The sequence below is a fragment of the Mirounga leonina genome, unplaced genomic scaffold (genome assembly GCF_011800145.1).
Source record: "Mirounga leonina isolate KUSES-001 unplaced genomic scaffold, KU_Mleo_1.0 Mir_126, whole genome shotgun sequence".
In the NCBI taxonomy this organism is placed as follows: Eukaryota; Metazoa; Chordata; class Mammalia; order Carnivora; family Phocidae; genus Mirounga; species Mirounga leonina.
The window spans coordinates 11,602,425-11,616,129 of record NW_023270314.1 but is presented as its reverse complement, the minus strand read 5'-3'; the positions used below and the strand labels follow the sequence as shown (position 1 = coordinate 11,616,129).

At 38.0% G+C, this 13,705-nt stretch overlaps 1 protein-coding gene across 1 annotated transcript; it reads left to right on the top strand.

The window, feature by feature from the left end:
* The first annotated feature begins 1,007 nt into the window (after nucleotides 1–1,007).
* Nucleotides 1,008–6,456, top strand: LYZ (lysozyme). Its single transcript, XM_035002168.1, has 4 exons — nucleotides 1,008–1,254; nucleotides 2,859–3,023; nucleotides 4,624–4,702; nucleotides 5,500–6,456. Exons 1-4 carry the CDS (start codon nucleotides 1,119–1,121, stop codon nucleotides 5,564–5,566), a joined length of 447 nt encoding a protein of 148 aa, XP_034858059.1. The 5' UTR covers nucleotides 1,008–1,118; the 3' UTR covers nucleotides 5,567–6,456.
* The last annotated feature ends 7,249 nt before the right edge of the window (nucleotides 6,457–13,705 follow it).

Sequence of the window (13,705 nt, the reverse complement as noted above, 5' to 3'; positions counted from 1 at the left end):
ATATATATTTGAGAGAAATGCAGGGATGAGTAACTCAAAGAGGTGGCCAGAATTTGGGCTTACATACCATCTTAACCAAAGAACAGTACATTTTTAGAAGAACAACAAGACAGAGGAAAAGAGTTTTAGGCTTCTAAGGGCAGCAAACTGTGGGAAGATAAATATTTAGTGGCCACTGGAAGATAATAGCTAGTCAGTAAAATTTGTTATTTGAGGTCCTGTGAGGTCTTGTGGCTGATGAGCATGTAGAGTTGTCAGTGATTAAGTCCTGTACAAACCTAGGTGGTTCTGTTTTCAGGTATATAGAGGGAGGGCAGAGTGTTTTCTTGGATCTGCTTCTTCTCAGTTGCCTTCAGTTCAAAAGAATCCTTATGCCAAAACGGAAGATTTTCAGGTGGCATATACTGCTATTCTTCTTTAGGTTTGATGGTAAAATTCCCTTGTTTTAAAATGACCCCTTATATTCTAAGATCAAAATGTGAGATAAGGCATTGTCAAAAAGTTACAAACATTGTTCACGTGAGGCTTATTTATAATAGTAAAACACTGATTTATAAGCAAAAAATTATAATAGCAACAAAAAATTTAGAGTGGGAATATGGCTGAGCAATATGGTATCATGCTATATACCCATTAAAATGATAAGTAACATGTTATGTGCTTTTGGGGAAAGAGTATAGAAAATAATTTTAAGTGAAAAAGATGAAGACAACATAGTGAATGCAAAATCAAAAATTGGAGCTCTTTTTCTGTTGTGTAAAATGTTCATTCAGGGTGTTTTTTTTTTTTTTTCTTTACAGTTGCTCAAATTCATAATAAAATAGGAGACAGTTCCTGGTTTGGAAACAGTCCTACTTCCCAGTTCTTCATGAGCCAGGTCTTTAAACAATGCCATTTCATCATTTTCCTGTAGGGTAATTCTTAGGACATCAAAATAGCTCTTTTCAAATATTAAAAAAAAGAGCTTTCAAAGTTAGTAAACCAATAAAGAGTTCCTGTTTTTCACATCTCTCAAAGGGTGGAACCCGCAGCCACTAGGAGAAGAAGGAAGTGAAAAGATGTTAAGTACTGAGCACAGCGTTCCCCGGTCAGCCTAGAGGTCTGGCTTCCCGGTCAACATGAAGGCTCCCCTTCTTCTGGGGCTTCTCCTGCTTTCCGTCACCGTCCAGGGCAAGGTCTTTGAAAGGTGTGAACTGGCCAGAACTCTGAAAAGACTTGGGCTGGCTGGCTTTAAAGGTGTCAGCCTGGCAAACTGTAAGTTAACTCTTCTTCATCCTTCCAAATAGTTAGCCTGGTGTGGGACAGATAGAGGATGAATAGTAATAAAGAGGCTTTGAATGAATGGACTTCTTTTATTTCTTTTGAGGGTCAATGGTTCAAAATATCAGCTTGTTTCTTTAGAATCAGATATGCCAGATGAAGGAATGAGGGCATGGGAGGGCAAAATTCTCTGCCATTCTAGGGATACCAGGACCCATTGTGCTCCTCTGGAGCTGCTAAATTTGTCTGTTGCCTCAGACTCGGTGGCACGTGTAGGCTGACTGAAAGGTCTATCTGAGCACCGGGACTATCTGTCAAGTCCTGGGTCTTTGACGCCAGGCATTTTCTGTTTGGAACTTGGTTCCAACGGTAATGAGCCTAGAGCAATAAGGATTTTTCTCTGCCATGCCATGGGATTTTTAACAGCAAAGTTTTAAAACCCTATGTTGAACTCTCAGTGCAGGGGCAGTAGGAACCTATTTCCCCTTGATTACTGTTTATATAAGGATCCCTGAAATGCAGCTTGTAATAGTATTTTATTATTCTTTTTTTTTTTTTTAAGATTTTATTTATTTGTCAGAGAGAGAAAGAGAGAGAGGGCGCACATGCAGGGAGGGAGGCAGGCTCCTCGCTGGGCAGGGAACCCCATACAGGACTCAATCCCAGGACCCTGGGATCACGACCTGAGCCCCAGGCAGGTGCTTAACCTACTGAGCCATTCAGGCGTCCCTATTCTTACTCAGTATAGTTTATTAACTATTTTTCAGTTTCTTCCACTTAATTCAAGATATGTCTGAGTAAAAGTTACTTTATATTTTAGTTCACATTTATCAATGTGATCACTGTATTTTTGAGGTTGAATTCAAACATTTCCTCTTGGTAACCGCTTTTGAATGAACGAGTGGATGGATGGATGAAATAGTCTTTCCTGTTTATACCTCTTGTTTTTCAGATTCTGATTTGATAAGCAAATTCACCTTTAGGTATCTTAAGAAAATTTATTTCTCCCAGAAAATTCTTATTTTTCCTAATAAAAAGCATTTTTTCCATCAGCGTATGTATGTATCTGCTATTAATTATAAGATCCACTCAACAACTCTGTTGATTTTTCCATCCTAGGATAAATCTTGCCTGAGGATGGGAGCAGGGGAAGGGTAATGACAATGGAAGAAACAGCTATTTTAATATTTTAAAAATATGTTATTTAGTTTAGTATTAGTATTAGTATACTAATAGTATGTATACTAATAGTATGCATTTTGTAATACTAGTATTAGTATTACAAAATGATTTGCAAACGAAAGGATTCTCACTAAAGTGTTAAAATATATTTGGGGGCCCCTGGCTGGCTCAGCCAGTGGAGAATGCAACTCTTGATCTCAGGGTTGTAAGTTCAAGCCCCATGTTGGGTGTAGAGATTACTTAAAAAAATAAAATCTTAAATATATATACATATATTTATATTTATAAGGAAAAGACACTTTTACACTTATAAAGTAAGTCATTAATAAAATAGAATAGCAAAATAGAACTGATTATGGTATGTGAAATACATCATGTGGTGTTGATGTTTCTTACTAAAAATAAGTTTTTTTCAGGGATGTGTTTGGCCAGATGGGAAAGTAATTATAACACAAAGGCTACAAACTACAATCCCGGAAGCAGAAGCACTGATTATGGGATATTTCAGATCAATAGCCGCTACTGGTGTAATGATGGCAAAACGCCCAGAGCCGTGAACGCCTGTCGCATACCCTGCAGCGGTAAGAAAGACGATGTTTAAGTGGCGGCACAGGACTCATCTAGTCATACTTACGAGAGCAGGGGTTCCGTACAAATGAAAGAGTCTTGAAAGGTTCATCAGGGACCTAGAAAAACTCTATTTCAGTGCCTAGAAACTCTTTATGATCATCCTCATAATTCCCTAAGAAATTAAAGAGCTGATGATGACATCATAAAAAGTTCAAGTTTTCTAATGTAATCTAAAATGATCGATTAATTTATCATAAATGAACATATTGATGCTTTGTCGAAAACCATGCCATTTCTCCCACTTTCTTTGGGGAGGTTTAGGGATAATTTGGTGGTGGGGCCCTTTTCTAAAAATTGTTTTTACTTTTTATTTTGAAATGTCCTCAATATATAGAAATTTCGAGATTTTAGTATAATAAACAGCCATATGCTCATCACATACTTTAATAGTTGTTAACACTTTGTCAGTTTTACTTTTTTTACGTGTATTTTTTTCTTTTTGCTGAGTGATTTTAAAGTGAATTAGAAACATGATGACTTTTCATTTCTCAACTCTTTAGTTTGCCTCTTCAGAAAATACAGTTCTTATATAATTATTGTTATACCTAACAAGTTATCTTATGGATTTGTTTAATTGGGGTGAAACAAATATTCTTTTGAACTCATATAAAAGATAGAAATAACATGTGGAATATTCAGTGTATAAAATACTGGAGAAGTATTGTAAAATTGATATTGTTAAATCTTTTAATGTTAAACTTACTAATAGACAAGATTAGTCTTAGAATACATTTTGCATCCAGCTAATTTATTTTTAATTTATTTTTAATCTTTTATTATATAATAAAATGTGGCCATTGAATAAAAATCCTTACTCCCCAGAGATTTATGACCACTGGTAACTTTTGGTGTATATTCTTCCACAATATGTATCAATCATGTTATGAATGTAAAGCTATATCATGCACAAATGTACCTACATACAAACATGTAAGCAATGTGCATTAAGAAAAATGAAGTTGTACTATTTTTACTGCTTTATAGCTTGCTCTTTATCACACAAAATTATTTCTATGTCAACAAATACAGATCTGTATTATTTTTAAAGGATGGAAAGAATTCCACATATAAATGTTCTATAACTTACTAGTCCAGCTCTTATTGGTAAGCACTTAGGTTATTCTGCTTTTCCCCCTTTGTGAAATGCTATGAAATATCTTGTGCATACATCTTAGGTACATTTTTATTATTTCTTTAGGATAGATTTCTGGTGGCAGAACTGCTGATTAAAAAATTGCTAGTCTGTGTTTGGTTTTTTTTTGTTTATTTGTTTGTTTTTTACAGTGCCTAGAAAAAAGAGAACCTTCTGTCATATTAGTTAACAATTCCAGAGCTTTCCATGACTTTGGTAAATGAGAAACAGAATGCTTTATTTCATGCCAAATGGGATAGAATGAAGAAAAATTTTCCCCCAACATTCACAGATAAATGGACTCTTAGAAAATAATTTTATGTTCTTTCATCCTCCTAAGAGAATAAAGCTGACTAAATCTAAACTTAAAATGAAATTTCTGTGGAAGCTGTTTTCATTCCTCACCACCTCTTTTTCAGATTTGCTGAAAGATGACATCACTCAAGCTGTAGCATGTGCAAAGAGGGTTGTCAGTGATCCAAATGGCATTCGCGCATGGTACGTTTAAGCATTAAGGTGGGGTGGGGGGCGCCTGGGTGGCTCAGTTTGAGCGTCCGACTCTTGATTTCACTCAGGTCATGATCTCGGGGTCCTGGGATGGTGCCCCACGTTGGGCTCTGCACTGGGCATGGAGCCTACTGAAGATTCTCTCTCTCCCTCTGCCCTTCCCCCCAGCCCCCCTCTCTCCTTCAAAAGATTTAAAAAATAATAATAAATTGAACATAATAATAAAAAAATTAATTTAAAAAAGAATAAATAAATAAATAAAAGGGGACAGCTATTTTGCCCGTGTTAAGAGAGAAGTGAAAGAAGATTTTCAAAGACCAAAGTATGCTACTGAGAACTGAATGTTGCTGCTTTAGCCTTACCCTAAACAATGAGTTACATAGAAACAGCCTGTTTCATCTGATTTAGAATCTTACTCTTTCCCCCTTCAATTTATTTTAGAGGATTTCTAGAGTTTTTAAGATTCTCAACATTCTACCAGTTCCTTGTCTTATCTTGAAATTGCTTTTGGAGTTAAGTAAATGTGGAAAGCACTTTGCAATTACTATTGTAGAATGCATAGATCAACGTTCATGTTCCTGGGCTTTGGGGGGATCCTGGGCTTTGGGGAGAAGTGACATACTTGGTGTACATATCTCCATTTAATAAATAGCAAATACCCAATCTATCTGCAGCCTGTCGTCCATTTACCAGTAAAACATTCTGTTCTCCCAGAGGATTTGAAGTGTGTCTATTACAATGAAGCTATGTTTTGACCTTATCAGTGTTTGTTTCGCTTTTCTCTACAGGGTGGCATGGACAGCACACTGTGAAAACCAAGACGTCTCTCAGTATGTTCGGAATTGTGGAGTGTAACTGTGGAGTTTTCCTTCTGCAGCTCATTGTATCTCTTTTTCATATTAAGGGAGTACTGGTTGAGTGAAAGGTCACATTACCATTCTTTCAAATAACACTTTTACACAAGCAGGAACAGAATATGGTCTTTCTTCTAAAAGTCTTCATGTTTACGAAATGTGTTTATTTGATAGCCTGTAACATTTTTCAGTTTGCTAATAGAATAATGCTGGTGAAAACTTATCTAAAGTCTTGCCTATCAAATACATCTCCAATATAGTCAGTTCTTAAAGAAATAATCCCAACTTAATCTTTAGTACTCCCCAATATTTTATAAAAATGTAACAAACAATCTTAAAAACAAACATCTTAGGCAAAATCCTAGCTGAATAGGCATCTGTTCAGTACTCTCCAAAAACAGTAAAAAAAAAAATTAAAAAAAACCACAAAACAAACAAAAAAACACTCTCTGTTGGGCAATATAAAGTTTAAAAAGGAGCAGAATGCCAAATGGCTAAAAATGACGACAGCCTGAATTAAGAATTTTGCTTTTCTAAACTGTGACCTTGGTTTAAATATTTTCTCAGAAATGTTGCTTTCATACTGCTTTAAAAATAAATTGACAGTTTATATGTCAATCTATTTTGGCCCTTTAAAGAACTCTTCTATGCATCTTTCTGATCCTGAAGGAATATAAAGAAGGATTGGATGAGCTGTTGTTGTTCTTTGATTTTATTAACTTAGATTCATGCATTATGACTAAATCTTGAGGCAAATGACTTTGCAAGTATTGAAGTAATTGCTGATTAACCAAAGGTGTGAAATTATGCATGTTATAAAAATAATACAAACATTATCATTAGAGGCTTTGCAACTCATAACTTGTCTTTCTTTGTTTAGACCCAACTAGTGTCTAAGAAGAAAAAAATATGTGTATTCAAAAAAGAATTATTTGGGGGCTCAGTCGTTAGGCATCTGCCTTCGGCTCGGTCCTAATCCCAGGGATTAGCCCCGCATCGGGCTCCCTGCTCCGCAGGAAGCTTGCTTCTCCCTCTCCCACTCCCCCTGCTTGTGTTCCCTCTCTTGCTGTGTCTCTCTCTGTCAAATAAATAAATAAATAATCTTTAAAAAATATAATTATTTGGTATTCTTAATATATTCTATATCTTTACCTGTACCCAAACAGCTGGATATTGCTGGAAAAATCCACAAGCATTCTGACAGATCTCATTTTGATAACCACAGATCTTGCATGGGCCCTCAGTCTGCATGGCCATCCGAGTCACTTCTCTGCACTCCTTCTGTGTGGGGGCCCCACTCTCCAAAATGACTATTACTATTTTAGTTCTCTTCCTCTCTCTTCAAAGCCCCAGCACACACATCCAACCATTCACTTTTCACCCTCTCTGTTCTCAGTAGATGACCTGACCTCACATTACACTGAGAAAATAGAAGCAAGCTCATACGAAATTCCCCCCTCCTTGCCACTGTAACAACGATCACACCTTCCCCTGGGCCCATCCTCTCTTCCTCCGCTCCTGCCAATGGCAGGGTCTCCACATGCAATCTCGGATTGCATCCGTCTCATGACTCCCAAGTTAGCAGAGTGTTTCCTGCATCCCGAGTTACTCTCTCTTTGCTGGATATCCCCTGCCATTGTACAAAATGTCCTGGTAACCTTGCAAAGATTCTTGCAATTCAAAGACTTTGCAATTCTAGTGATCTCTGTTATCTCACTGGATCTTTCAGTAGCACTTGATCAAGTGAACCACTTCATACTTCTGGAAAGCTTTTTCCCCCTCAGCTTCTCCTCCTCCTCGTTCACATCCCTCCTCATGGATTGCCCCTTCTCAGTCCTTGACTGGCCTTTCCTCTGTTACTTAGTTTCTAACTGAGGGAGTGCTCCAGCACTCAAGCCTATAGCCATTTGATAGACTACATATTTTACTTACTTATTTATTTGTCTCTCCTTGCTGAAATATAACTTCTAAACTAATAGATTTTTCCCACTTTTTAAAGACATTGAAATAACTCAATTTTCCCCAGAATTTACATGTACAGTACAAAGGCCTTAAGTTTTCTGAACAGTTTGAGAGTAAATTGGTGCCCATGTGGCCCTGAATCCTTCAGTGTGTGATTCCTACATAACCTCAAAACATCACCCAGATCTGGAAGCTAACACTGATACATTATTACCACCTACTCTTTAGAGCCCATTCAATTTCATCCATTGTCCCTGTAAGTTCTTCACAATAGAAAGATCTAATTCAGAATTATGTGCTGTATTTTGTTGCCATTTTTTTTTTTTAGTTTTCTTCAATCTGGATCATTTCTTCAGTTTTTTCCTTTGATTTTCACAACTTAACAATTTTGAAGACCACAGACCAGTTATGTTGCAAAATGTCTTAAAGTTGTTTTGCTGTTCTCTTGATTAGATTAGGTTGTGCATTTTTGGCAAAAATACCACAGAAGTGATGCTGTGCTGTTCCCATTGTACCCTCTCGGGTGGCACACAGTTTTGAAATGTTCTGTTACTGATGATGTTTACTTTGGTCATTTGAGCAAGTGACCTCTACTGTGAAGTATTTGGGAAGGGGTAAGGTGCTTTAAGACTGTTCCTTAGCAAGTTTTCAATTCATGCATTTATTTATTATATCAATATGGACCCATGGCTTCCTATTTTATTCAAATTACAATCCATTACTACCATTTATTTTTATGTTCACATTGTCCGTAATTTGGCTAGTAGAGCTTCTCTGTAAGCTAGCTTCTGCATCATTTTGACATGTCCTCATATTTCTTGAGCACTTTTTTGTTTTCTGGCACAGGATGGTCTAAGGCTCACCTTGTTCTTCCCCTGCCCCAGCCCTGGAATCAGCCATTTCTCCAAAGAGCACTGATTCGGCAGAGTGGACAATGGTACATATGTACGTATATATGTATGTATTTATTTAGATCTATTTATTTTAGAGAGAGAGGGAGAGAGCGAGTGTGCATAGAGGGGCAGAGGAAGAGGGAGAGGAATCTCCAGCAGACTCCCCGCTGAGTGTGGAGCCCAATGCAGGGCTCAATCTCATGACCCTGAGATCATGACCTGAGCTGAAATCAAGAGTCTGATGCTCAACCAACTGAGCCACCCAGGCGCCCCTGGACAATGGTATTTGAAAAACAAGATCTAGGCACTAGAGTGTCACTGATTCCAGGCCCCACCAGTGGACAGAATTAAAGGTTGTATGTATTTACACAGTATTTATCACTGTATCTATTTATATTGAATTCATATCAGTATCTCCAATTCCAATCCCACACCACAGGGTTCATTCTATTTTTCTTTTTCCACATTGTTAACTCTCTTCTCTGATAGTGAGAAACTTGGCTTCCATTGTCCTTAATAGCTTTGAAATGTATCCTTAGTGCATGTATGTATTTGATCAATTTGTCTGTATGTAACAAATCTCCCAACACTGCCTCACCATGGAATAGACCCTCTCCACTCAGGCTCTAATATCCTTCATTGGCTACCCCTTCCTCCACATCTGCACGCCCTCTTAACTGTGTTACATCTCTGACACCATGCTGGGTCACTGTCCTGATAGGAAGGAGGGCAGAGTTTTTTACACCCATATTCCAAACACCTGGAACATGATACGCACTCAATAAACAGCTGATCGAATGAATCTCTTCCTGATTATTTAGTATATTCCTCCATGTTGACCATTCTAGGATTTTTCTTACTCTTCAGGCCCACATGATTCCAGTACAACAGCTTCTGGGATCCCAAGGGTCAAGTCTTGACTATGTGACTGTAATGCATAGACCAGCCATGGGAGGGCAGCAGAGGTCCCCAACACGGGTGCAGCCTCAGGCTTCAAGATTCTGGAGCCATTCTAATACGATTAAACCCCCCAAAATATGGGTTTATTCATATCAGGTCACCCAGAGGTGCATAAAGAATGAGTCAAGGTAGGGGAGAGAGACTTGAAGAGTGACAGCTCCGTTGCAGAAATGAGATATATCCAGAAAGCTCCAGGATAGCTCAACAACACAGGCTGACTGAAGAAACAACCAGAGATTAGCAAAAGTTGGCTGAAGAGGGAAAGCGATGTTTCCTGGAGATTTTGCTTAATGTTTTTGGTAACTGTCATTTCTTATTTATAGCTTTTATTATCATACAGTCAAGCTCCCAAATTGAATTTCTATTCTTATTTGGGAATGAAATAAAAATCAATATCAATGTTTGATCATTTTTCAGAGAAACTCAATCTGTATGTTGCTTACTTTTACCCCAGGGTATTATTTGAAATGCAGAGTAATATTCCAGATGATAACTTAGCTCTTTATGTGGCACTAATTATAACTAAGCCCTGAACACATCTTTTGCACTTCTATTTAGTGGACTCATTTACCTTTTTTTAAAGATTTATTTATTTATTTCAGAAAGAGAGAGCAGGAGGGGCAGAGGGAGAGGGAGAGAGATTCTCAAGCAGACTCCCCGCTGAATGCAGAGCCTGACTTGGAGCTCAATGTGGGGCTCGATCTCACAACCCTGAGATCACGACACCAGCCAAAACCAAGGGTCAGGTGCCCAACTGACTGTGCCACCCAGGCACCCATAGTGGACTCATTGAAAAAATATTTACTTAGAAGTTGTGAAAGGAGATTAATAAAAATTATAATGAGGAGTGACTAATGTCATTCATAGATACAATGTTTTCCAATTAAATGCATATCTATTATGCAATTATATTTTTAAATCATTTTTAATTTAATTTAATTTAATTTTTTAAAGATTTTATTTATTTATTTAACAGAGAGAGAGAACACAAGTAGGCAGAGCAGCAGGCAGAGGGAGAGGGAGAAGCAGGCTCCCTGCCGAGCAGGGAGCCCGATGCGGGGCTCAATCAAAGGACCCTGGGATCACGACCTGAGCCGAAGGCAGACGCCCAACTGACTGAGCCACCCAGGCGCCCCAGTCATTTTTAATTTTAATAAGGTTATAAATTCTCAGTGTTTACAGAGTCAGATAGTTCCACAAAATTTATGAAAGATGTACCTCCTCATTTCTCCACCTTTACATGCAACTGCTTTCTACTCTTTTAGTTTAATGTTTTTTATATTTACCTCCATGCTTTTAAATATTAGGCTTATATTGCATTTTCTTGATTTTTCCATCATCCTAGGCTATTAGGATATTGACTTTCCACTATGGAAGTTAAGGATTAGGCTCTATTTCCTCCTCCTCAATCTCCATCGCAGATGGCACCCTTCCCCAGTGCCTATCCTTCCAATGTAATTATACATTTTTGTTAGACCAATACTCAGTATTTACATAGCCACAAATACAATTATTTTCTTCTCTAATGGAAGATTGTATTTTCCCTAGAGCTAATAACTGCATGACTCTTAAATTTGCTTAGTTTTCTGTGTATCTTTTGGTTTTACCTCCCAAACTCTAGGTCTAATATTTAAACATTAAATATTAAATATTTAAATAATCTCTCAAGGCTTCAGACGCAGCTAGAATTTTGTCAATTTCACCCTTTTTTTAAGTTTATTTATTTAAGTAATCTCTACACCCAATGTGGCCTTGAACTCATGACCCCAAGATCAAGAGTCACATACTCTTTTGACTGAGCCACCACCAAAGCCTGAGGCTTAACCAACTGCGCCACCCAGGAAACAGACTCTCAACCTGTTTTGTTAGCTTCTCTCTTCCATCTCCCTCCCCTTACGTCCAGAGATTCCCCACAAATACAAATTCTTGAGACTTGGCGGGGGTGGGGTGGGGTGGGGTGTGGGGATGGGGGGGAAAGGCGGGATGTGTATCAGTTCTGACTGCTCAGCTCTCAGGACTGCCCTATACCACGATTCCTATTCCAGATTTCAAGATTCTGTTTTGCCTTCCCTCCCATTCTTCTTATTTTTTTCTCCCCGCCCCCAACCATTCTTCTTATCCTTATAGGTTTATGCCTTTTTGAAAATCTCTTTACTTGCTTTAAAGGAGTTATGGGAGGAGACAAAAGATGTGTATTCGATCCATTATCTTTCCACAAAAGTTCCCAATATGTTTTATGTATTTGCTTAATTTTATTTTATTAAATGTTATTTTACTTAAAAAATACTTAGGGTAAGATTTTAAACAAAGAATAAAAAATCCTCTGAGAAACAGGAGAAAAGCAGAAAGAGGAAAGCTGAAGAAATAATTATAAAGAGCAAATTTGGGTTCCAGAGGTCACGTTCTGAAAGCTGTAATTTGAAAAAGGTGAAATTTGGGCGAGGGTACAGGGGCCAAAAAAAATCCCATATTGTGATGTGAAGGATTTTGTAGGACAGTGTGCTTTAACAGGTCTCACTGGTTTCATCTACCTTTGGAAAATAGCCTCAAGTCTTCTTGACTTCTCCATTTTTCATTTATTTACTATTCAACAAACATTGATTATTGGGCACAAGAAATGTTGTGGGCCTAAGAATACTAAGGTGAATAAGATACAGTTATTGCCCTCATGGAGTTCACAAATAATTAATACAGAACATGGTAAGTGTTACAATCACTTAGGCACTATGGGAATATAGAGAAGAGAGTGACTAACCACCTGGAAATCAGCTGCCCAAGAATTAACAGAAAAACCAAGAGAGGGCGCCTGGGTGGCTCAGATGGTTAAGCGTCTGCCTTCGGCTCAGGTCATGATCTCAGGGTCCTGGGATCGAGTCCCGCATCGGGTTCCCTGCTCAGTGCGGAGCCTGCTTCTCCCTCTCCCTCTGCCACTCCCTCTGCTTGTGCTCTTCTGTCTATCTCTCTGTCAAATAAATTAAAAAAAAAAAAAAGAAAGAAAGAAAACCAAGAGAATGGGCATCACAAAAGGAGGAAGTGGTTAGCATCGTCAAATCCTGCCAGGAAGTCAAATGAGTTAAGGGAAAGTGGTTAACATATTTACTAATAGAAAAGTCAGTAACTCTGGTCAGAGAGGTTTCAGTGAGGATGAAATTCAGAAGGTGATGGACTGAGGAGCATATGGAAACAAATAGGAAATATTGAGAGCCTTTTTAGGGTCGACTTTTAAGGATAATGCAAAAATAGAGATATGCAGGATCAAAAATGGATGGTTTTTAATAAGAAAGTTTTTTTTCAAGTTTTTATTTAAATTCCTGTTAGTTAATATTAGTGTAATATTAGTTTCAGGTGTAATATTAGTTTCAGGTGTAAAATTTAGTGATTCATCATACATACATATATCATACATATAATACCAGTGTTCATCACAAGTGCCCTCCTTAATACCCATCACCTACTTAACCCATCCCCTGCCCACCTCCCCACCAATAACCTTCAGTTTGTTCTCTAGTTAAGACTCTGTTTCCTGGTTTGCCTCTTTTCCCCCCATGCTCATCTGTTTTGTTTCTTATATTTCACCTGAGTGAAATCATATGGTATTTGTCTTTCTCTGACTGACTTATTTCACTTAGCATAATACTCTCTAGCTCCATTGAAGTCATGGCAAACGGCAAGATTTCATTCTTTTTATGGCTAATATTCCATTGTGTGTGTGTGTGTGTGTACATATACCACATTTTTAAAAAGATTTATTTATTTGAGAGACAGAGAGTGAGTGTGTGTGCACAAGTGGAAGGAAGAGCACAGGGAGAGGGAAAGGGAGAATCCTGAAGCCAGACTCCCTGCAGAGCATGGAGCCCAATGAGGGGCTTGATCCCAGGACCCTGAGATCATGACCTGAGCTGAAATCAAGAGTTGGAGGCTTAAAGGACTGAGACACCCAGGCACCCCTACACCACATCTTCTTTATCCATCTATCAGTTGATGGACATTTGGGCTCTTTCCGTAATTTTTGTATCCTTTGGGTAATACCTAGTATTACCCAAAGTGCAATTGCTAGATCTAGAGTAGTTCTATTTTTAACTTTTAGAGGAACCTCCACAGTTTTGTTTTTTTAAAGATTTATTTATTTTAGAGTGGGGAGGAGAGGGGGAGAGAGAGAATCTCAGGACCCTGAGATCATGACCTGCGTGGAAACCAAGAGCCGCATGCTTAACGACTGAGCCACCCAACCACCCACTCCATACTGTTTTTAATGAGAAATATTTAAACTTAACTCTTCTTATGGGAAAAAGCCAAAGTAGAGGAAAAGCTGAAGATACACCATG